At 43.1% G+C, this 25,799-nt stretch overlaps 1 protein-coding gene across 1 annotated transcript in view; it reads right to left on the reverse strand.

The window, feature by feature from the left end:
* The window catches only part of LOC139274619 (ubiquitin carboxyl-terminal hydrolase 35-like), a 95,536-nt gene extending 70,493 nt beyond the window's left edge, over positions 1–25,043 (reverse strand). Inside the window, exons 1-6 of the mRNA XM_070891297.1 lie at positions 25,013–25,043; positions 21,095–21,230; positions 16,914–17,043; positions 15,116–15,217; positions 4,285–4,443; positions 2,551–2,744 (exon numbers count right to left, since the gene is read on the reverse strand). Coding sequence (XP_070747398.1) covers positions 2,551–2,744; positions 4,285–4,443; positions 15,116–15,217; positions 16,914–17,043; positions 21,095–21,230; positions 25,013–25,043 — 752 coding nt within the window. The remainder of the gene's footprint in view (positions 1–2,550; positions 2,745–4,284; positions 4,444–15,115; positions 15,218–16,913; positions 17,044–21,094; positions 21,231–25,012) is intronic.
* Positions 25,044–25,799: the final 756 nt, after the last annotated feature.

Below are 25,799 nucleotides of genomic sequence, written 5' to 3' on the forward strand. Positions count from 1 at the left end.
GGGAGCCACGGGCTGGGACGGTGGGGCAGTGGGTGTAAACTGCTGCATTACACCAGCAGCACCACTGGAACCCGCAACATCGGAATCTGTGAAACCATGGAAGGTGGAACCAGAGCCTATGCAAGAGTCTGAAACACTGATGTCCGTTGATGTGGGCTCATAAATATTAAGTTCTAAAGGTCTCCCCTGCAGTCCACGTCTGCAATCACCCTTGGTCTGGATTATCTGCATCTGGTTCTTCTTCTGGATCGGCATCATCTTCTGCAAAATATATCAGAACATTCAAATGTTTAGCAGCACAGGAGGGGGCAGGATGGGTGGCATGAGTACTCTCACACATAGCAGGCCAGCAGATTGATTTGAAGGGCCATGATGCATTTTCAGGACTTAGCCCCTCCCTCACGTGTAGGCCCAGCTTGTGCTGCACTGATTGCTTTTCTCCATGTACAACTCATCAAAGCAGCGACCCTCTGTTCCAAGGGTGTCAGTGGGATGCAGATTTGGCACGCCTCCTCCTGTTCGAGTTCTTTCCCTTTTGTTGTGGGCCAATTTCTTCTGCAAAGATTAAAATATAACTTTTTACAGAGTGTGTTTTTCTGCAGGGTGGGACATATACAGATGGTCACATTTCCAATTACGATTCCATTGAAAAATGAAAATATTACTTACACTAACTACTTGACCACGGTCGTGCCATTTCTTTTTACACTGGCCTCCAGATCTCCTGGTGTGCACCATTGCGCAGTAATCTTCTGCAACTTGGTTCCAGTGTTTCATCATTTCTTTGGGTGGCACTTTTGTGCAACCTCTGTTGCTGGTATCCAGCTCCTGCCATCTCTGCTCAATTACATTAACTAATGTCTCCACTTCCTTATGCAAGAAATTCTTTGTTCTTGGTGGACATTGTTTCATTGCTGTATTGAAATGACACTCTGATTTTTCAAAACACACAGTCCTTATTTTGCATGCACCTATGCAGCACTTGTTCTGGAAGTTTGACAGCAACAAACAGCACTCACTGATTTCAGCAGGTGATTTCTTCCACAGTGCTGCTAAAAGCACTCCTTCAGGCAGAAAAATAAAACGCTCAAGCCTTTCCGCAGCTCCACAAAAGCAAACAGCACTGTTCTTCATCTACCTTTAAAAATGGCCAGGTGCCAATGTTTGTCTCCTACTGTGCTAACTACTTGACCAAGTTCTTCGACGCGATGCCTTGGCCTTGCCCCCAGCAGCTCCTGCTGCGTGCGCCGACCTGGAACTGGCCCGAAAAATATCGCAGAATACAGAGGTAGGCAATAGGCGCACTTTTTGTTCTACGAAATAGGCGTGTCTCTCGGAGGTGTGCCGCTCTGAGGGAAAGCCGAAACTTGAGCCATAGTATGGATACATTTAAAATTAAGTTCCTCTAAAATCATCTCTGATAAATGTTACTTTTTTCCCCCCGTAAAGTTTATTTATTCTGAAAATTAATCTCAAACTATCAGATGAATGTCTAATTTATTGCTTTCGAGACAGATGGCACCATTACTTAAGCAAATCTTCCACAATTTTGATATTTTGCCAAAAGTGAGAATTAAAATGTCATGGCTACAATGTTTCAAAGGGCACAGAGAGCGAAGCAGGTGTATTCAATCCAGACGAACAGAGGTTCAAGTCCCAGGGCTGCCTGTAACTTAAGCTCACTTACCACCGCTTGGCAGCAAGCTTCCGGATCTTTATTTGATAGAGTACCTTACTATGGTGGAAAAGGAACAAGAACATGATTTACTTCAGAGTGTCAGCTGTGGCTCAGTGGGTATCACTCTCGCCTCTGAGTTAGAAGGTTGTGGGTTCAAATCCCACTCCAGGGTCTTGAGCACACAAATTTAGGCTGACACTCCAGTGCAGTGCTGAGAGTGTGCTGCACTGTTGGAGGTGCCGTCTTTCAGATAAGATGTTAAACCGAGGTCCCGTCTGCTCTCAGGTGGACGCAAAAAATCCCATGGCACTATTTCAAAAGAAGAGCAGGGGAGTTATCCCTGGTGTCTTGGACACTATTTATCCCTCAAATCAACATAACAAAAACAGTTTATCTGCTCATTATCATATTGCTGTTTGTGGGAGTTACTGTGCGCAAATTGGCTGCCGCATTTCCCACATTTTACAACAGTGACTACGCTCCAAAAAAGTACTTCATTCTCTCTAAAGCGGTTTGAGTCGTCTAGTGGTTGTGAAAGACGCTATATAAATGTATGTCTTTCTTTCTTTTCATTGAAAACATATATCCCGTTAAGCATTTGAAAACTGCCATTGGCAGCAATGAAGTGCAGGTTACAGCCCAGATCATTTCACCTTTCAAATTGAAGGTTGTTGCAAGGCAAGGGGTGACTTCTATGAGAAATCTAGGGGGATCAGGGATTTAAATTTTTTAAAAAACATATCTGGTCCAACATCCAAATTTCATATACAAATCCTATGTGAAAGTCATATAGCAGTACAAAATGAATGGTCATCAACAGAAGCAACATTCAGTTAGATAATACCAACATTGTAAGTGCTTCAGATACCTACTCAGAAGCCATGAAAAGGGCCTGAATGACGCTGTTCATGTAGCAGGTATTGCCTAGGTTGGCCAGTCCTATCCTTCCTGTATCTGATTTTGTAGCAAGTCTTGGATACAAAGATGCCAATGGATTTTTCTGTGATGTCCAGGCATTCTGATTGAGCAGATGCTTTATTTTCTCGTCATTTGGAATTGGAAGGTCCTAACAGAGGCATACATTTTTATCTGATAACATTAATAAAGCCACACAAGATTGTATCACAATTTTACCCAAGCCATTTTTTTTTGTACAGAACCTTTCACTGCAACTACAGGTTATCAGCACCTATCTAGTAATGGGACAAAGTAAATCTCTGACACCAGTATCAAAAACAACCTTATTAGTTTACTCCAGATACTGAGACAAGGGTCGAACCTCTTTGTTTAAACTGAATTGATAAAAAGGAGAACTGATATTTTTTGCTTAAACAACTTATTGTTTAGCTGCTTCTAGTGCAGCAACACAAGATAATATTTGACAGGAGTAAAATTGGATGAATGCTGCGATTTCCCCCCCCACCCCCCCCCCCCATTCTCAATAGCTTTAAATAATTTGCATAGAGAGTCCAATTAGGTCAAATAAGTGATTTGCAGTGTTGGATAGGAGTCAAGAATGTATACCAGGAGTTGGGGGCCTGGGGGGTGGGGGTGGGGGGGGAGAAAGAGAAAGGAGAGAAAAGGAGAGCATGTATGTGAAAGGTAAGAGTGCAAAAGGGATAGAAAGCACACAAGAGAATAGAAAGACAGCACATGCAAAAAAAAAAGTGACAGAAAATGCACACCACTGTATTAGCATCATAGTGGCTTTCCCCTGAACTTAGTCTGGAAGTTTTTTCCCAACAAGCCTTACTGACTTTATTTCTAATTGATTGATTGATGTGCCAGGCGGACTACTGTACTGTTGGTTTACCCTGAAGTCAGCCCTTTTGCACATAGGTACCGCATCCAGTGAGGGACTCACCTCTTATCACTGTCAACAGTGGGTGAGGCTGTTACCCTGTAGTGTACTGTCTTTGTGACCATTATGGATAATCTAGTTCCAAGGCCCAATCAATATGTACTTTTTGGGAAAGGGGCCACCAATGGAACAGCAGAAATTAAGTGATGCATTAAAAGTATGATGAAAGGTCATCAACCTGAAACGTCAACTTTGTTTCCCTCTCCACAGATGCTATCTGACCTGCTGAGTATTTACAGAATTTTGTGTTTTTATTAAAAGTCAGGTACCGAGGACAGTATTGACTTCTGCCATCAAACCTGAAATTTTGCCGACATCAACTAATTCTCCCCCTTCCCATAAAGGGGAAATCAGATCTCCAAGTACTGTAAGCTTGTATCTCCTGCTGGTATCGGCTGCAGTTGGAACTTCTCGTAATCGATTAGGAATCCCAGTTTTTGGACTATAGCGAATAGTGATGGTAGGTCTCAGGCTCAGAGCTCTGATGAACCAATCATCAAGGTACAGATAGAAATGATGCATTCTAAGAATAGTATGCCCACAGGCATATTAATTACTGCAAAAAAACTAAGTCTTAACAAAATACACAACTAAAATATTTGATTGCATGATGTTTTTTTACTTAATGTGCTTGAATTATCCACTTTATTTTGTTGTATATACATATTAAACACTAGGGTTGACCAACATTAAAATACAATTGAAGGAAGGGAGTGAACTGATCAAATTATTGTCTATCATTTACCTTTAGTGCCTCTATGACAGGCTTATAGAGGTCAGGGAAGCCTGAAAATCGAAAAATCATGCAGTGCACTAATTCAGACAGTTGTTGAAGACAGTTTGTACCAGAGTTAGATTCCTCTTTAGACAGTGACGCCATTAATTTGGGAATGTTAGGGACAAGCTGTGGAGTAAAAAGATGAGACAAATTACTGCAAATAAAACTTTAAGCCTTAAATAAATGTATAACTAAAATATTTGATTGCATTAAGTATTTTTATAATTGAACTTGGCATTCCATTTGGTTCTACAACTAATTTCAGTAAGCAGCTACAACATTAATGTACATTATACGGAATGCTTATACCCATGATACAACACAGCCTACTGAGCCTACATTTTTCCAGTCGATACATAAATTGCACTAGTAAATAAAAATGTAATGATGGGAGCCAATTTTATAAAAGCATTCTCCTGGATTTTAACAGGAAATCCAGGAATCCAATGAGTTGAAGGCGGGGCAGCACTTACAGCAGGACTCACAGCAACCAGTCTATTTTACAGCAAACAAAGTCTATTTAAACAATGCATTAGGAACACAGGAACAGGAGTAGGCCATTGAGCCCCTCAAGCCTGTTCCACCAATCAATGAGATCAGGGCTGATCTGCGACCTAACTCCATATACCCGCCTTTGGCCCATATCCCTCAATACCTTTGGTTAACAAAAAGCTATCAATCTCAGATTTAAAATGAATTGATCTAGCATCAATTGCCGTTGGCAGAAGAGAATCACAAACTTCTACCATCTTTATTTCACTCCTGGAAGTTCTGGCTTTAATTTTTAGATTATGCCCCAGTCCTAGAATCCTCACCAGCGGAAATATTTTATTTCCATTTACCCTATCCATTCCCCTTAATATCTTGAAAACTTCAATCAGATCATCCCATAACCTTCTAAATTCTAGGGAATGCAACCCTAATTTGTGTAATCTCTCCTCATAATTAGGGTACCATTCTGGTAAACCTATGCTGCAGTCCCTCCAAGGCCAATATATCCTTCCTACGTTGTGGTGCCCAGAACTGTTCACAGTACTCCAGGTGCAATCTAACCAGAGTTTTGTATAGCTGCAAACAGTCCAGAGTCTATTTTTTTTTAAAGTCTCTATGAAGTACAGCAAGTACATGAACATGACCAAAACTATAGCAACTTTTCCCGATAAAAGCAGTGATTTCTCCAGTAAAATGCAGTAAGGGAAGGATAGTTACCTAATAAAAATTGATTATTTCTCCAGCAAAATGGAGTGAGTGGAGGATAGCTACATACAAATTACATGCATAAAATTCAATCCCAGTCACTTACAGCAGTGTGACCTCCAGGCATGATTGGCAGGGAAATTACACAATCAGCTCCATTCTGGCCAGGCATAGTGGGGACTATACTTAGCCAAAATGTTCCTGCTCTCCCACTATAAGCCCTCCATCAATAGGGCCCAAGTTTCCACACGATAAAAAACGGGCGCCCCTCCGAGCTGGGCGCCCGTTTTTCGCGCCACAAAGTGCGCCTAAAAAAAACCTCCGTATTCTCCACCACCCTGCAGGTCCTCTGGCCCTCGGCGTGGCGCAGCAGGAGCTGTAGGGGGGCGGAGCCAGGTCCCTGCGCTGAAAACAGTGCCGGGACCTCTGCACATGCGCTACAGTGGGCACGCAAGTGCAGTAGCTCCAAGCGCCCGAAACTGTGTGGGAGGGGCCCGAAGCACGCAGCCCCTAGCCCTGGCCGAATGGCCTCACTGGGGCTGCGTGAATAAGGCTCCTCCCACGGCCAGCTCCTGCTTCCTGCTGACTCCATCTCCTGCTCACCGCCCCCCCCCCCCCCCCCCGGACCCGACTGCCGTTCCAGCTCCCCCCCGCCCCCCCCCCCGGACCGGACCCGACTCGACCCGACCCGTCTGCGTCTGCCACTGCCGCTCCCGCCCGACTCGATCCGACTCTACTCCCGCCCCCGGACTGGATCCGACCTGACCTCCCCCTCCCCAACCTCCCCGCCCCCTCCTCCCCGACCTGACCTACCTCCCTCCCTCCCTCTCCCCCGCCGACCCGAACCGAACCTCTCTCCCCGACCCGACCCAATGCCACCTACCTCTGCTGCTGGGGACGGGCCCTGCCCGAAATCTCGGGCCCGGCCCATTCAGCCTTCGGTCCCGACGGCAAACCGCTTCCTAAAGGCCAGCCTGAAGAACTTTCACACAGGTAGGAACATGGTTTATTTAATCTTTTCTTTGCTTATAAATTTTTATTCAGGTTGGATTTTTTTATATAATATTTGTATAAGTATGACTAAGGATTTATTGTAGAATTTAATGACTTCCCTTCCCCCCCACCCTTCCCCCCCTCGTTCCCTAAGCCTAATTTGTAACCTGCGCCTGATTTTTTAATGTGTAGAACAGGTTTTTTCAGTTCTACAAAAATCTTCACTTGCTCCATTCTAAGTTAGTTTGGAGTAAGTTGTCACTGTGGAAACTTTGAAATCAGGCGTCAGTGGCTGGACACGCTCCCTTTTGAAGAAAAAATTCTGTTCCAAAGTGGAACTGTTCGAACTGACTAGAACTGCAGAAAAAAAAAGTGGAGAATTGCGATTTCTAAGATAGTCCGTTCTCCACCAGTCGCTCCTAAAAATCAGGCGCAAATCATGTGGAAACTTGGGCCCATAGTATCTTCTACTTAAAGCAGGGCAGCTGAGCCTATAGACTTCTTGGTGAGTTGGCAAATGAAGCATCCATTGAGAGGCAACCTGTAGCTGCACGAGAAGGAACAATCCAAGTCACACTCACCACCCACTTCCACTTTTCCCTAAAACTTCCAAACAATTTGGATAACTGAAAGAAGTCACATTTTGGGGTGGGGGCTAACAAGGGACAGGAAGGAGGTGTCAACAATACAATACATTGTTTTGAGTGCTGTTGAGGGAGATGACTCATTAGGGGAGAGCAACAGCAGCCAAGTTCATGGCACCGTGGCTGGCTCTGTTGTACAGGAGGGCATAAAAAAAAAAAGAGTGGGAGAGCGATAGTGATAGGGATTCAATCATAAGGGGAATAGATAGGCGTTTCTGCAGCCGCAATCGAGATTCCAGGATGGTATGTTGCCCTCCTGGTGCAAGGGTCAAGGATGTCTCCGAGCGAGTGCAGGACATTCTGAAAAGGGAGGAGAACAGCCAGTTGTCGTGGTGCACATTGGTACCAACGACATAGGTAAAAAAAAAGGATAAGGTCCTACGAGACGAATTTAAGGAGCTAGGAGTTAAATTAAAAAGTAGGACCTCAAAAGTAGTAATCTCGGGATTGCTACCGGTGCCACGTGCTAGTCAGAGTAGGAATCGCAGGATAGCACAGATGAATACATGGCTTGAGCAGTGGTGCAGCAGGGAGGGATTCAAATTCGTGGGGCATTGGAACAGGTTCTGGGGGAGGTGGGACCAGTACAAACCGGACAGTCTGCACTTGGGCAGGAATGGAACCAATGTCCGAGGGGGAGTGTTTGCTAGTGCTGTTGGTGAGGAGTTAAACTAATATGGCAGGGGGATGGGAACCAATACAGGGAGACAGAGGGAAACAAAAAGGAGACAAAAACAAAAGACAGAAAAGAGATGAGTAAAAGTGGAGGGCAGAGAAACCAAAGGCAAGAAACAAAAAGGGCCACTGAATATAAAAGGGCTGCAGGAGGGGTAAAAACTAAAAATCATGGTTTAAAAACTAGGATGGAAACACTCTACCTAAATGCACGCAGCATTAGAAATAAAGTAAATGAGTTGACGGCACAAATCATTACAAATGGGTATGATTTGGTGGCCATTACAGAAACATTGTTGCAAGGTGGCCAAGACTGGGAATTAAACATACAGGGGTATCTGACGATTCAGAAAGATAGGCAAGAAGGGAAAGGAGGTGAGGTAGCTCTGTTAATAAAGGATGATATCAGGGCAGTTGTGAGGGATGATATTGGCTCCAATGAACAAAATGTTGAATCATTGTGGGTGGAGATTAGAGATAGTAAGGGAAAAAAGTCACTGGTCGGCGTAGTTTATAGGCCCCCAAATAATAACTTCATGGTGGGGCGGGCAATAATCAAGGGAATAATGGAGGCATGTGAAAAAGGAACGGCAGTAGTTATGGGGGATTTTAACCTACATATCGATTGGTCAAATCAAATCGCAGGGGGTAGCCTGGAGGAGGAATTCATAGAATGCATACGGGATTGTTTCTTAGAACAGTATGTAACAGAGCCTACAAGGGAGCAAGCCATTTTGGATCTGGTCCTGTGTAACGAGACAGGAAAAATAAACGATCTCCTCGTAAAAGATCCTCTCGGAATGAGTGATCACAATATGGTTGAATTTGTAATACAGATTGAGGATGAGGAAGTTGTGTCAGAAACGAGCGTACTATGCTTAAACAAAGGGGACTACAATGGGATGAGGGCAGAGTTGGCTAAAGTAGACTGGAAACAAGGACTAAACGGTGGCACAATTGAGGAACAGTGGAGGACTTTTAAGGAGCTCTTTCATAATGCGCAACAAAAATATATTCCAGTGAAAAAGAAGGGCGGCAAGAGAAGAGATAACCAGCCGTGGATAACCAAGGAAATAAAGGAAAGTATCAAATCAAAGACCAATGCGTATAAGGTAGCCAAGGTTAGTGGGAAATTAGAGGATTGGGAAAATTTTAAGCACCAGCAAAGAATGACTAAAAAAGCAATAAAGGGAAGATAGATTACGAAGGTAAACTTGCGCAAAACATAAAAACAGATAGTAAAAGCTTTTACAGATATATAAAACGGAAAAGAGTGACTAAAGTAAATGTTGGTTCCTTAGAAGATGAAAAGGGGGATTTAATAATGGGAAATGTGGAAATGGCTGAGACCTTAAACAATTATTTTGCTTCCGTCTTCACAGTGGAAGACACAAAAACCATGCCAAAAATTGCTGGTCATAGGAACGTGGGAAGGGAGGACCTTGAGATGATCACTATCACTAGGGAGGTAGTGCTGGACAGACTAATGGGACTGAAGGTAGACAAGTCCCCTGGTCCTGATGAAATGCATCCCAGGGTATTAAAAGAGATGGTGGAAGTTATAGCAGATACATTTGTTATAATCTACCAAAATTCTCTGGACTGTGGGGAGGTACCAGCGGATTGGAGAGCAGCTAATGTAACGCCTCTGTTTAAAAAAGGGAGCAGGCAAAAGGCAGGTAACTATAGGCCGGTTAGTTTAACATCTGTAGTGGGGAAAATGCTTGAAACTATCATTAAGGAAGAAATAGCAGGACATCTAGATAGGAATAGTGCAATCAAGCAGACGCAGCATGGATTCATGAAAGGGAAATCATGTTTAACTAACTTACTGGAATTCTTTGAGGATATAACGAGCATGGTGGATAGAGGTGTACCGATGGATGTGGTGTATTTAGATTTCCAAAAGGCATTCGATAAGGTGCCACACAAAAGGTTACTGCAGAAGATAAAGGTACGCGGAGTCAGAGGAAATGTATTAGCATGGATAGAGAATTGGCTGGCGAACAGAAAGCAGAGAGTCAGGATAAATGGGTCCTTTTCCGGTTGGAAATCAGTGGTTAGTGGTGTGCCACAGGGATCGGTACTGGGCCCACAACTGTTTACAATATACATAGATGACCTGGAAGAGGGGACAGAGTGTAGTGCAACAAAATTTGCAGATGACACTAAGATTAGTGGGAAAGCGGGTTGTGTAGAGGACTCAGAGAGGCTGCAAGGAGATTTGGATAGGTTAAGCAAATGGGCTAAGGTTTGGCAGATGGAATACAATGTCGGAAAGTGTGAGGTCATCCACCTTGGGGGGAAAAAAAAAAACAGTAAAAGGGAATATTATTTGAATGGGGAGAAATTACAACATGCTGTGGTGCAGAGGGACCTGGGGGGTCTTTGTGCATGAAACTCTTTTGAGTTTACCTGAAAAAAAAACAAACATTAAACCGTGCCACCCGCCTGGGTGACACAGCAGACATTTTCAAGGCCCCTTTTTTTCCCCCTTTTTTTTGTGTTTTTTTGGGGGGTTTTTGGGGCGCTAAAATCACATTTTTCCAAGTGTCCCCTATAAAAGGGGAGGGGGACACTAAAAGCACCGGCAATTAAAACAAATTAAACTTTAAAACGTAAAATCAAATTAAAATTTGGTTGCCGGGCGTGATGATGCACTCCAGTCCCTCCGGTGCCCACCTCTCGCGGAAGGCCGCGAGCGTACCGGTGGACACCGCGTGCTCCATCTCCAAGGACACCCTGGACCGGATGCAAGAGCGGAAGAGAGGCAGGCAGTCAGGTTGAACGACCCCCTCGACCGCCCGCTGCCTGGACCGGCTGATGGCACCCTTGGCCGTGCCCAGGAGCAGTCCTACGAGGAGGCCTTCGGACCTACCCGCTCCCCTCCGCACAGGGTGCCCAAAGATCAGGAGAGTGGGACTGAAGTGCAGCCAGAATTTCAGGAGCAGCCCCTTCAAATAATAAAACAGGGGCTGCAACCTTGTGCATTCCATAAAAACATGGAACACGGACGACTCCAGACCGCAGAAATTGCAGGCGGCCTGGGAGTCCGTGAACCGGCTTAAAAATTTATTGCACGGCACTGCTCCGTGCACCACCCTCCAGGCCAAGTCCCCGATGAATAGTGGGAGGACCCCTGCGTAGAGTGCCCTCCATCGGGGACCCCCGCCTCCTCCGGACGGCAGGATGGTACGCCATGGCGTGTCCGGACGGCCGGCGAGGATGGCAAAGTTGAGAGTGTGCAGGAGCAGCCTGTACAGGAAACCCCTCCGCGCGGAACTGAAAGGCACGGAGGGGATTTCCCCGAGGCGGCTCAAGTTGTGAGGCGCCGGCCCCCGAGGGAGGTTCCGGGGTTTGGCGCCGATGAGGAATTCCGTCCGGACGGGGGTCAGTTCGGACGGGATCTCCCCACGTGCTTGAGCCTCCTCGATGCACCTAACGGAGTCAGGGCCCAGAGCTGTTTTTAGCGACTCGATGGCATCGGCCGCGTGGCGGACGTTGGCAGAATTTAGGCGCCGCGCCAGAATCCCAAAAGGTTAGTTTGCAGGTGCAGCAGGTAATCAGGAAGGCAAATGGAATGTTGGCCTTCATTGCTAAAGGGATGGAGTACAAAAGCAGGGAGGTGTTGCTGCAACTGTATAAGGTATTGGTAAGGCCGCACCTGGAGTACTGTGTGCAGTTTTGGTCACCTTACTTAAAGAAGGATATACTAGCTTTGGAAGGGGTACAGAGACGATTCACTAGGCTGATTCGAGAAATGAGGGGGTTACCTTATGATGATAGATTGAGTAGACTGGGTCTTTACTCCTTGGAGTTCAGAAGGATGAGGGGTGATCTTATAGAAACATTTAAAATCATGAAAGGGATAGACAAGATAGAGGCAGAGAGGTTGTTTCCATTGGTGGGGGAGACTAGAACTAGGGGGCACAGCCTCAAAATACGGAGGAGCCAATTTAAAACCGAGTTGAGAAAGAATTTCTTCTCCCAGAGGGTTGTGAATCTGTGGAATTCTCTGCCCAAGGAAGCAGTTGAGGCTGGCTCATTGAATGTTTTCAAGTCAAAGATAGATAGATTTTTAAGCAATAAGGGAATTAAGGGTTACGGGGAGAGGGCGGGTAAGTGGAGCTGAGTCCACGACCAGATCAGCCATGATCTTATTGAATGGCGGAACAGGCTCGAGGGGCTAGATGGCCTACTCCTGTTCCTAATTCTTATGTTCTTATGTTATGTAACAAGTTGCATTCATAATTCTAGCTGAATACCACTTGTCATTTATTTACTTTCCTGTTGACTTAATTTAAACAAATATATTTAACTGACAGTCATGTAACAAAAACACATACGTAGTGCAGAATACAGTCGACAATTTCCCAAGTGTCCAACCTGTTCTAAACCCTCCCCATTATAGGTTGGCCAATTTTCTCTAAAGGACAACTAAGTAGAAATCAAATAGTAGGCAAACCTGGAAGTAATCATTTAAGGATATTCGCAATTAAATCAAAAATAATTGTTCAAAAAAATATCCAGCACTTTCCTGATGCAAACAAACAGATAATTTTAAATTATTCCTGTAATTAACTCAATTTAATTCAACTGATAAGTGCTACCGTGCAAATTTCCCACTCGGTAAGATTTTCCTGAACTGCTAGTTATTTCTCAAAAATTTCAGAAGGAGGAAACATTTTTTTTTAATATATAAACTTGTCCTCTTCGTTCCCTTGCTGTTAGCTAGAATATTTCATGAAAATGGTTTAAATCCAAGAAAATAGTCACAGTATCCCACCTTGTTTTGCTCCAGCATTTTAGCCAGAGTGCAAATGTGGAGGGGGGGGGGGCACTGTTTGAGTCTTGCCTTTGCGCATGAATTAAAAAATGTCGAAGCTAAAAGACAATGCTTCAAAATTAGGACCATACCCAAGTCAAGAGATGACCCATACCTAGATAAGGGAACTGGTTGCAGAGACCCACATTCCTAAAGATCCATGGTAAGCAGTTTTAGCAATAGACTTGAGGGCACCCTACAAGGCCATAAGTTGGTACTCAGGTAACAGGGTCTTGCACATTCCTGGGAGTGACACTTCTTCAGCCAAGGTAAGAAATAAGGTCTGGCAATACGTAGCATGACCCATCTGAAGTCAGTTAACAGAGTCAGCATGGTGGGATAATTAATGACTAGAAGAACAGAGATGCATACATGCATCCCAAGATTATAAAGATAGAGCACCCCACTTCCAAAAGTCCGAAGTCCACAGCTGAGCAGGCAGCCAAGGGAGTCAGGACTGATCACCCCAGACCTAGGAACCAGGCTGTATTACTTACTCGTCACTAATGTAATCTGAAGACACTGTTGAGTCAATATATATTAAAGCTTGTTGTTGTATAAACCACTTGTGCCCAAATCACGCAGAAGTTATTGTTGAAGGATTAACAACCCTTTGTTGTGACAGTAACAATGGAAGAAATCCACTTTCACTGTTCAATTTGAGCACAAGGAAATGCTCAAGTGTCATCTGGTGTAATTTACTTGTCCAGCTTCTCATTCCATGGTGAGGCACATCCTTTCCCTGCGTACCTCCTTTCGCATGGCATAACTATATTCAGGATTTTACAATGTTGAGAATCATAGCTGCACATTGACATCCTATTGCTCTGTAGCAGCAAACCATCATCCAATGTTAGTAAAAACAGGGGTCTGGAGTTTCCGCTAGGGTTGCGCTTTTTTTCCCGGTGCAAATTCACCTGAATTCAGCCAAACCAGTGCAAATAATTGCAGAATTTAAGTGCAAGTTACATTCAGTGCAAATGGAATTTCTGCGATCTTTTGCGCTGGTTTAAAAAACATCACGCTAGAAGTCAGCCCCACCCACAAAACAGGCTATGCCCCAGATCGAATTAATCACCATTGCAAGTTTCCACTAACTTGCTAATTTGTGGACCTTAGAGGATGCTATAAAATGATGCTTTTTTGGCGCAAGGACACTAAAATAAGCACGTTTTAAAAGCTTTTGAATAGTTGTTTTTCATTTAAGAAACTGACTACTGTACACCAATCTATCTAGCAAATCAAACCTTCCTCGCAAACAGTGGACAACCATCAACCGCGATAGAACCGGACATGTTGATGCGGTCACCTTCTCCATAGATGGAAGATTAAAACATCCCTATCATGCGACTGTGGAGCTCCTGATCAGACCCTAGAGCACATCATTGAGCACTGCCCTCTGAGGAAATTCGCAGGCAGCCTACACGATATCCACGCTGTTACGCCGGAAGTTTTGGCCTGGATATCTAACTTGGATGTTGACATTTGATCTGCTTTGCTGCTACCATACGAAAGAATGGATCTGTATAGGTTTTATTTAAAAAAGTCATTTTCAGTTATTTAAAAATCAGATTACTCGCAGATGGTGGACTGATTAAAATGCTTACATTTTGTGATAAACCCCATCCTTCAGTTGGTGTAATCAAACTGCACCAAGTTACCACTCAAACACATCAAGGATTTTTTTTTTTTTTAAAGTGAGGTTCTAGAACACTGCCCGTTTGCACTGGTTCATGGCAAATGAGCTTGAGCGAAAACTTGAGGAAAAAAAACCTCAAAACAATCCTAGATTGCGCCTTAAGCGGAAACTCTACCCCCAGGGTACTGTTTATTTTAAAGATCTCTAGCTTCATGACTTCTTTTTTGTAAGTGTTAAGCAGTTTAACGCTCCTTCATTAAATTTACTAAAGACAATGTCACTGTCACAGCGAAATGAAAGTTTACCCAGTGAAGATAGTCCACTTTTGCACTAAACTGCTCATTAATGGTCAAAAATAATCCAGTATGGCGACCTACTGCATGGCCATCTTTGCAGCATACCCGATAGCTAATTCCCATCTACTCTGTCCCATCTCTTCATAATTTCTCAGCTCTGAAGCTGAATAGAGAAATAGACAAAACCAAATCTGCACCTTCAGATCACAACTACTCAAAATGTAGGTCTACCACAGCTAGTGATCTAGCACAACTGCTTTAAATAAACTATTCTACTCAAGGCCAACTTCAAATAGTGTCCAGAAACAACTTTGAATTGCTAAAAAGTATCACTTTTTTTCTGCAAGTAATGCTGTTTTAGTTCCAAATCTATAGCCATGAAAAAGTGGTTCTGTACAATGTTAAAATCAGAATAAACTGATCATTCTGATGCAAAGGTTCTAGTAAATGGTAGAAAGATACTTTTCTTCTGCACACCATCCCAACCCGCCAACTCCCCCTCCCGCAGACCAAAACTAATAATACTTACCACATGGAAAGCTTCTGGTGAATGTTGGAAACTAAGCAGCATGTATTTCAGCACATCAAGCGATCCTGTTCTGACAATTGGATAAAATAACCTCGAGAACACCTAGAAGATATAAAGCTTACATCAATGGCTGGTTTAAAGAAAGAACTTGCATTTATATAGCATGGAATGTCCCAAAGAGCTTCACAGCCAAGGAAGTACTTTTAAAAAGTGTAGTCATTGGTGTAGTACATGGAAATGTAGCAACCAATTTGCTTTTGAGACATTATGCATTATAAAAGTACACTTCATCAACATCTTCCAGAAAATATAAATGTTGTACATTAATGTATTCTAGCCTCTTAATTCATTATAAGTAGACTGTGGAAATTATTTGCTTTAGTGAAATACAGAACAAAACTTACTGCTAACAAAATGTCGCACCAACATAATGTCATCCTTGTACCTCTGAGTAAGCCAGTTACTGTCAAATTAAGAATAGCTTTGTGTTCTGGATATGTACCCAACAGGACTTGGACCGAGACTCATTTAACTTTTAAGTCTTGAAACCAGCAGAGACTCAACCTTTGGGAGTGATTTGATCCCAAGTTTCAACAGAAAAAACCAAAGCACTGTTCCATCTAATATCCCCAAACATATATTCTATACAAAACATACTGCAACCAAAGAACTTGAATAGACGGGAATTAATATTTTCTAAATCTACTCAGGAAACACAAATTCAAATATTTTAAAACTCATCTGAGACAAAGCATTTCAATAAAATTATCTAATCAAATTGTGTGCAGGGAAAGTGTCTTTTCTCCTTGTCACCATGTTAAAACAATATCAGGTCAGAAATGCCACAAACCACATCCAGAGTAAAGCTCCTATTAGCTTTAACTGATTTGCTTTAAACCCAACATTAGAAAAGGATTAACGACTGCACCACTGTAATTCTTTCCTCCTGCACCAATTCCCACGGCAGCCCAAGTAAAATTGGCAATTAAGTACTGAATCATAAGCAGGATTATGCAATGAGTCTGTACTCAATCGGAGCCAAGTCAAAGTACTCAATCATTTCATGTAGGAGCCTTACATCCTGCATAACCTGAAGACTTTTATCCCATTAGTTTGCACTAAATTTAAACCGAAATCCTGGAGGAGGAAGAAAGAATAGCAAATTTGTAGTATATTTGGAAATGGTCCAAGATGCAAAATTCCAATTGCCAACTATGCAGAGTACTAATTAACTTTCAAATAAGTGGGGTCAACTACCCAGCTCCAGTGTTTCATAATTTATTTATCCGCTTTTCTGTCACATTTGATCTTTTGTGGCTTGTTGCAACTCTTTACTACAGCCATCATCAGCAGCCATTTTATCACTACAGATCAAGTAATAATGTTTACAAAGTTAATTTGGGTGAATTAACACAGGCCAGCAGCTGAGCGGTGCAACAGTATGCAGGTAAGAAGAGCATGCAATTTAGCACACTGCAAGCTCCCCAAGGGGTAGTGGCTAAAAGAGAATCATCACTTCAAGCACTATCTTGCACCTCCTAGTTCCATTATTATTCAATGTTCAGAGGTCTGGCAAATGCTGCATTGCAATCTAAATGTTAAGTGTACTACAGTTTTGGCAATTAAAGAAAAATTTCAACATTATTGTGGCATCAACCATTGATCTACAATAGACATTTTTCATAATATGGCATTTTAGCCTCCATCAAAAACTGATTATTCTAAATAATCCATTTTTGTGCATTTTAGGTGTTGACCTCCAATCATTTTAGAATTACCCTGGTGAGGTGAAACTGACCTGTTCGATTTTTGAAAGTGTGACTTCAATCAAAATGCTGAACTTTTTTACAGCAGCCAAGCCTTTGAGTAAGCCAATAATCCACTTGTCTATGTTTTTGACTAATGGCCATGAAAGCCAGTCAACCATACTGCAATTTAGAAAAGAAGGAAGTGAGAAATTGCCATTAGATGAAAACAGAATTATCTTTGAACATTCTATCTTTTATAATCTAAAGAAGTCTTATATAAAAACGAGTGTTATTTCTAAAAACCCAAACACTTACACCCAAGCAACAGTGCCTGCTAGAAGAGAAAAGTTGAAGTAGACTCAAAATGTATAAATAATTTAGCATTAATACTGCTATTAATCATAGTATAGCAGATGTTTAATAATGTTAATAAATTTCTGTGCCCAATTCAGTTTTAGATGTCTCTGGCAAGTAAGAATTAAGTTGTACCTCATTCAACTTCCTCACTTAAGTTGTTCCTACTGTTTACGGAGTTGTTTTGGTCAATAATCAAGCTCTTAGGCTGGGTTATGCAGACCAGTTTTAATCAAATTAATTTAAGCATCATCCATAAAGGCTTAGATACAAATGGTAAATATATATAATAAATTATATAGAAGAGGAAGGGGAGAAGATTTATTCGATTAGTATAGATTGCATATTGGAATTTTGATGCAGTACTTCCTACATATCTCGTGTTTAGCATTAACATTTCCTGTAACTGGGACTAAGAGAAACTGAACAAGGAGGCACACGTTAGTTGATAGGGGACTTAACTTCAGAACCAAATAACAGACAATTCAACAAACATGGCAGCAATAAAACGCATTCAGCATAACAGTTAAAACAGAATGAAGCAATGAACAGCATTTCTTCACCAAGATCATTGAGATTAGAGTTTGAAGAAAAAAAAATTAGCTCAAAATGTTAGTTTTCTTTTTAAGAAAGTTAACAATTGTACCATTGGGATAGAAGAGGGTTAGGTAAGAATGATTCAGCGGTTACAAAAAAAAACAGAATTTTATTTAAAAACTCCAACCCTACATTTCCAAACCTAGAATAACTAAATATTGGCATGGAGCTTGGTGATGCTGACACTGTAGTTAAGGAGGAGTGTGAAATATTTGATGGGCTAAACATAGTGGGAGACAAAATATTAAACGGATGTACATCTTTGAAAGTAGCTAAATCACCAGGTCTGAATGAAATGTGTTCCAGGCTGTTAAGAGAAGCAAGTGAGTGGGCAAAACACTTTGGCAGAAAAAAAATCAAAGAGCAAGTTATTATTCAAATGGAGAAAGATTGCAAAGTGCTGCAGTACAGCAGGACCTGGGGGTACTTGTTCATGAAACGCAAAAGGATAGTATGCAGGTACAGCAAGTGATCAAAAAGGCCAATGGTATCTTGGCCTTTATTGCAAAGAGAATGGAATATAAAAGCAGGGAAGTCTTGCTACAACTATATAAGGTATACGTGAGACCACAACCTGGAATACTGCAGCAGTTTTGGTTTCCATATTTACAAAAAGGATATACTTTCTTTGGAGGCAGTTCAGAGGAAGTTCACTTGGTTGATTCCGGGAATGAGGGAGTTGACTTAGGAGGAAAGGTTGAGTAGGTTGGGCCTCGACTCATTGAAATTCAGAAGAATGAGGGGTGATCTTATCGAAACGTGTAAGATTATGAGGGGTTTGACAAGGTGGATGCAGAGAGGATGTTTCCATTGATGGGGGAGTCTAGATCTAGAGGGCATGATCTTAGAATAAGGGGCCGCCCATTTAAAACAGATGAGGAGAAATTTCTTCTCAGAGGGTTGTAAATCTGTGGAATTCACTGCTTCAGAGAGCTGTGGAAGCTGGGACATTGAATAAATTTAAGACAGAAACTTAAAAGATAAGGGAATAAGGGGTTATGAGGAGTGGGCGGAAGGGAATAAGGGGTTATGAGGAGTGGGCGGAGAAGTGGAGCTGAGTCCATGATCAGATCAGCCATGATCTTATTGAATGGCGGAGCAGGCTCGAGAGGCCGTATGGCCTATTCCTGTTCCTATTTCTTATGTTCTTATGTAAATAGCGGAGGCTCTGAACATCATTTTCCAATTCTCTCTGGCTACAGGCATAGTGTCAGAGGAGTGGAGGACTGTTTAGGTTGTACCGTTGTTTACAAAAGGGAGTAAGGGATAGACTGAGTAATTACAGGCCAATCAGCCTAACCTCAGTGGTGGGCAAATTATTGGAAAAAGTTCTGAGAGTCAGTATTAATCGTCATTTAGAAAGGCATGGATCAATCAAGGACAGTCAGCGTGACTTTGTTAAGAGAAGGTCATGTCTGACTAACTTGATTGAATTTTTTTGAAGAGGCAACATGGAGGGTCAATGAAGGTAGCACATTTGATCTAGTCTACATGGATTTTAGCAAGGCTTTTGACAAGGTCCCACACATGGCAGACTGGTCAGAAAAGTAAAAGCCAATGGGATCTAAGGGAAATATATCCAAAATTAGCTCAGGTTAAGGAGAAAGGACAGGGTAATGGTCGACTGGTGGTTTTGTGACTGGAAAGCTATTTCCAGTGGGATTCCACAGGGCTCGGTACTAGGTCCCTTGTTTTTTGTGGTATACATTAACGATCTAGATTTGAATATAGGGAGTATGATTAAGAAGTTTGCAGATAATACTAACATTGGCTGTGTGGTTGCTAATGAAAAAGAAAGCTGTAGACTGCAGAAAGATGGGCAGAACAATGACAAATGGAATTCAATCTGGAGAAGTGTGAGGTAGTGCATTTGGAAAGGGCTAACAAGGAAAGGGAATACACATTAAATGGTAGGACACCGAGAAGTATAGAGGAACAAAGGGACCTTGGAGTGCATGTCCACAGATCCCTGAAGGTAGCAGGCCAGGTAGATAAGGCAGCAGATGGGATACTTTCCTTTATTAGCCAAGGCATAGAATACAAGACCAGGGAGGTTACGCTAGAACTGTATAAAACACTACTGAGGCCATAGCTAGAGTACTGCATATAGTTCTTATCACCACATTACCGGAAAGATATGATTACACCAGAGGGTACAGCGGAGAGTTAGAAGGATGTTGCCAGGACTAGAGAATTTTAGCTATGAGGGAAGATTCGATAGGCTGGTGTTGTTTTCTTTGGAACAAAGGAGACAGAGGGGAGATTTAATTGAGGTGTAAAAACTATGAGGGGCTTCGATAGAGTGGATAGGAACGACGTATTTCCCTTAGCAAAGGGGTCAATAAGCAGGGGGCATAGATTTGAAGTAATTGGTAGAAGGGTTAGAGGGAAGTTGTGGAGAAATTTTTTCACCGAGGGTGGTGGAAATCTGAAACCCACTGCCTGAATGGGTGGTGGAGGCAGAAACTCTTAGAGCATTTCAAAAGTACTTGGATATGCACTTGAAGTGTCATAACCAACAAGGCTATGGACCAAGAGCTGGAATGTATGATGAGGCTGGGTGGCTTTTTTTTTCAGCTGGAGTGGACATGATGGGCCGAATGGTCTTTTCGTGCCATGAATTTCTATGATTGTATGACATGTCTATTTGGTTAGCATTGTGACTACCTTAAATGGTATAAGATATAGCACATAGTTACTGTGTTTTAAAAAAAAATTAAAACATTTTTTTTTTTTAAAACTCACTTTAGCCTTTCACTGCTACATACTAGTTCCCAGCCTAAAAGATGGACCAGCAATTTGCTTCCAATAATCATCAAAGCAAGAGGTTCACAAGTTGTCCAGGTAACTAATTTTGTCATCCATTCCCTTATTCCCCCAGATTCCTCATTTCCACAGCAATTTTATTCTCTCCCTGTTCTTCAATTTCCATACACCATCCTGGCCAAGGACTGAATGATATACTTCCAGGCCTTCACCAAAACTGCTCAAACTAGCTACCAAGAAGTCGATCACAGAAGTCTGGGGTGACTCCCCTCCAATTTTCTTCCTTTGTGGAGGGATGGGGTGATGGGAAGAAATGTACTTGCTCTTTTGTTCAGTATCTCCTCACTGTGGTACAGCTGAAATCACAAATTTGGCATTTAGTAGCAGGGAGGAGGGGAAGTTATGGGTGCAAATCTGCATTCTACCAGCCAAGGTGCAACAATTAATACTGCAGCATAATTGTGTCTTGCTTTTCACTTTAAACTCAACTCACAACTACCCAAAAAAACCTTACTTGGTCAAAGCAGTCATCAGCTCTATATCCGTGATGCAATCATCATTGGTCAAGTTTCGAATGACCCCATCCATGAGTTCCAATGGAACATACTGGACCACAGTGGCCAACGCATTTGATGGCCCATCAGATCCTTCTGTAAAAGATTCATAAACAAATAAAACAAAGTTCTTTCAAACATTACATGATCTAACCATGACACCAATTAAGGTGTGTTTGGTGAAAACTGGTTACTTTGTAGCTCTGCAATTGTAGTTCATAATAAAACATATATCCTGCTAAAGTAAAGCAAAGTTCAGGTGACTCCTCCGATTTGTTTCAGGACATAATAACATAAGAAATAGGAGCAGGAGTAGGCCATACGGCCCCTTGAGCCTGCTCCGCCATTCAGTAAGATCATGGCTAATCCGATCATGGACTCGGGTTCACTTCCCTGCCTGCTCCCCATAACCCCTTATTGGTTAAGAAACTGTCTATTTTTTTTAAATTTATTCAATAACCCAGCTTCCACAGCACTCTGAGCCAGCGAATTCCACAGATTTACAACCCTCAGAAGAAATTTCTCCTCATCTCAGCTTTAAATGGGCGGCCCCTTATTCTAAGATTATGTCCTCTAGTTCTAGTCATCCCTATCAGTGGAAACATCCTCTCTGCATCCACCTTGTCATGCCCCCTCATAATCTTATACGTTTCGATAAGATCACCTCTCATTCTTCTGAATTCCAATGAGTCGAGGCCAAACCTACTCAACCTTTCCTCATAAGTCAACCCTCATCTCTGGAATCAACCTAGTGAACCTTCTCTGAACTGCCTCGAAAGCAAGTATATCCTTTCTTAAATATGGAAACCAAAACTGTATGCAGTATTCCAGGTGTGGCCTCACCAATACCCTGTATAACTGCAGCAAGAATTCCTTGCTTTTATCCATCCCCTTTACAATAAAGGCCATTGGCATTCCTGATCACTTGCTATACCTGCATACTAACCTTTTGTGTTTCATACACCAGGACCCGCAAGTTCTGCTGTACTGCAGCACTTTGCAATTTTTCTCTATTTAAATTGCTCTTTGATTTTTTTTTGCCAACATTATACTCCATCTGCCAAATTGTTGCCTCATGGCACCTCAAAAACATTCAAATTCTAAAACTCGTGTTGCGGTATATACTCATTTGATATGGTTTGTTCCTTAGTCTTCCTCCTCCTGTGCTATGGCTAATGTAGGCTCTCTTACTTCGGCAATTCTCAGGACAGAACTATGGCAGAGGAGCAGGATTTCAGGGCCAATATAAAGACAGAAAATACATATCCCCTTCCCACGAAGCCTACGAAGGGGCATACATGTAAATAAGAACGTTCTTAAATCTTTGTGTATGCCTAGTTGCACCCAACTGCTCATATAATGGCCCCACTTTTTAAAGACAATTCTAAATCTCACTTACTCCACATCATACCAGCACTGCAGACCAGCACAGCAGTTTTAATTTTCATACAAAAAATATATAAATTAACTAGATGCAGAATATAATTATCTAGATGACATTAACTAGAGCTAGATCGGAGTTCTAGCGAATTAGATTTTCAAGTGTCAATAGAACAAATTATTAATATTTTGGAATGCCAGATTATTGAGAAGAAGAAGAAACATCTTGATACACAGACCTCCAAAATTCAAAGATGAATTATTACCCAGCATTAGCTTCAGGACGTCTACCACCAGTCTCAAAAATCAGGCATCACAGAATGGTTACACAGCATGGAAGGCGGCCATTCGGCCCATCGCGCCCATGCTGACTCTCGGCTAGTCCCACTCCCCTGCCCTTTCCCTGTAGCTCAGCAATTTATTTTCCTTCATATAGTTATTCAATTCCCTTTTGAAAGATAAAATTGAGTCTGCCTCCACCACCCTTTCCAACAGTGCATTCCAGATCTTAACTTGCTGTGTAAAAACGTTGTTTCTTATATTGCCTTCGATTCTTTTGCCAATCACCTTAAATCTGTGTCCTCTGATTCTTGACCCATCTGCCAATGGGAACAGTTTCTCTCTACTCTATCCACACCCCTCATGATTTTGAACACCTCTATCAAATCTCCTCTCCATTTTCTCTGCTCCGAGAACAACCCCAGCTTTTTCAATCTATCAACCTAACTGAAGTCTCTCATTCCTGGAATTATTCTCGTAAATCTTTTCTGCACCTTCTCTGAGGCCTTCACATCCTTCAAGCGTGGTGCCCAGAATTGGACACAGCACTCCAGTTGAGGCCGAACCAGTGTTTTATACAGGATCATTGGGCCCAAGTTTTGGGCCGCGCCTAGAACGGCGCAGCCCCGACCTGGACGCCCGTTTTTCGCGCAACAAAGTGTGCCTAAAAAAAAACGTACCTATTCTCCGGCTCCCTGCAGGTCCTTTGGAGCTGGACGCGGCGCAGCACAAGCAGTGGGGGGGGGGCGGAGCCAGGTCCCTGCGCTGAAACCAGTGCCAGGACCTCTGCACATGCGCGCTACAGTGGGCGCGCGCATGTGCAGTAGCTCCAGGCGCCCAAAACTCTGTGGGAGGGGCCCGAAGCACGCAGCCCCTAGCCCTGGCCGAATGGCCTCACTGGGGCTGCGAGGATAAGGCTGCCTCCCACGCCCAGCTCCCTCCCGACCCGACTTGACTGCCGCTCCCCCCTCCCACCTCCCCACCCTTCTCTTCCCCACCCCCCCTTCTCTTTCCTCCCCCCCCCTCCACCCTTCTCTCCCTTTCCTTCCTTCCTTTCCCCCCACCTCCATTTCCTTCCTTCCCCCCACCTCCCCGCCCCACCTTCTCTTCAAAACGGGCGTAAGTGGCCGGACACACCCACTTTTGAAAAAAAAAAAATCTGTTCCAAACTGAAGCTGTTCTAACTGACTAGAACTGGAACAAACTAAATGCCGAGAATTGCAATTTCTAAGATAGTCCATTCTAAACCAGTTGCTCCAAAAAAACAGGAGCAACTCAGGCCAAAACTTGGCCCCATAATTTCCACACTTCTGTATATACCTCTATTTATGAAGCCCAACATCCCCCAAGTCTTTTTAACTGCTTCCTCAACCTGCCCTGCCACTCTCAACGATTTGATTTGTGCACACACCCCCCCAGGTCTCTGTTTGCGTACCCTCTTTAGAATTGTACCATTTAGTTTACATGTCTTCTCCTTATTCTTTCTACCAAAATGCATCACTTCACATTTTTCTGTGTTAAATTTAATCTACGTCAGCCAATTTCACCAACCTGTCTATGTCTTCCTGAAGTCTATCACTATCCTACTCACTGTTCACTAGACTTCCAAGTTTTGTCTCATCTGCAAATTTTGAAATTGTGCTCTGTACACCCATGACAAGTCATTAATATATATTAAGAAAAGCAGTGGTCATAGAACAAACACCTAGGGAACACCACTGTATACAAACTCCTGGGGAACACCAATGTGTACCTTCCTCCAGTCCAAAAAAACCGTTCACCTCTACTCTCTGTTTCCTGTCACTTAGCCAATTTTGTATCCAGGCAGCCATTGTCCCTTTTATTCCATAGGCTTCAATTTTTCCGCAAGCCTATTGTGACACGAACTCAAACCCTTTTGGAAATTCATGTACACTATGTCAACCGCATTACCCTCATCAACCCTCTGTTACCTCATCAAAAAACTTGATCAAGTTGGTTAAATACAATTTGCCTTTAACAAATCCGTGCTGGCTTTCCTTAATGAATCCATCCCTATCCAAGTGACTGTTAATGTTGTCCCTGATTACTGTTTCTAAAAGCTTCCCCACTACAGAGGTTTAAACTGACTGGCCTGTAGTTGCTGGGTTTATCTTTACACTTTGTGTAATATTTGCAATTCTCCAGTCCTCTGGCACCACCCCCATATTCATGAAGGATTGGAATATTATGGCCAGTACCTCTGATTTCCGTCCTCAATTCCCTCAGCATTCTAGGATGCATCCCATCCACTCCTGGTGATGTATCTACTTTAAAGTACAGCCAGCCTCTCTACTACCTCAATCAATTTTTATCCTATCAAGTGTCTCCATTATCTCCTCTTTCACGAGGTCTATGGCAGCATTGTCTTCCTTGGTGAAACCAGCTGCAAAGTACTCATTTAGTACTGCAGCCATACCCTCTACCCATAGGTCCCCTTTTTGATCCTAATCAGCCCCAGATTGGCTGGGGGGGGGGAAGGGGGGGGGGGGGAAGAGAGAAAGAGAGAGAGGGGTGATGGGAGAGTGAGAGAGAGGGGTGATGGGAGAGTGAGAGAGAGGGGTGATGGGAGAGTGAGAGAGAGGGGTGATGGGAGAGTGAGAGAGAGGGGTGATGGGAGAGTGAGAGAGAGGGGTGATGGGAGAGTGAGAGAGAGGGGTGATGGGAGAGTGAGAGAGAGGGGTGATGGGAGAGTGAGAGAGAGGGGTGATGGGAGAGTGAGAGAGAGGGGTGATGGGAGAGTGAGAGAGAGGGGTGATGGGAGAGTGAGAGAGAGGGGTGATGGGAGAGTGAGAGAGAGGGGTGATGGGAGAGTGAGAGAGAGGGGTGATGGGAGAGTGAGAGAGAGGGGTGATGGGAGAGTGAGAGAGGGGTGATGGGAGAGTGAGAGAGAGGGGTGATGGGAGAGTGAGAGAGAGGGGTGATGGGAGAGTGAGAGAGAGGGGTGATGGGAGAGTGAGAGAGAGGGGTGATGGGAGAGTGAGAGAG

The sequence above is a fragment of the Pristiophorus japonicus genome, chromosome 10 (genome assembly GCF_044704955.1).
Source record: "Pristiophorus japonicus isolate sPriJap1 chromosome 10, sPriJap1.hap1, whole genome shotgun sequence".
Lineage (NCBI taxonomy): Eukaryota > Metazoa > Chordata > Chondrichthyes > Pristiophoridae > Pristiophorus > Pristiophorus japonicus.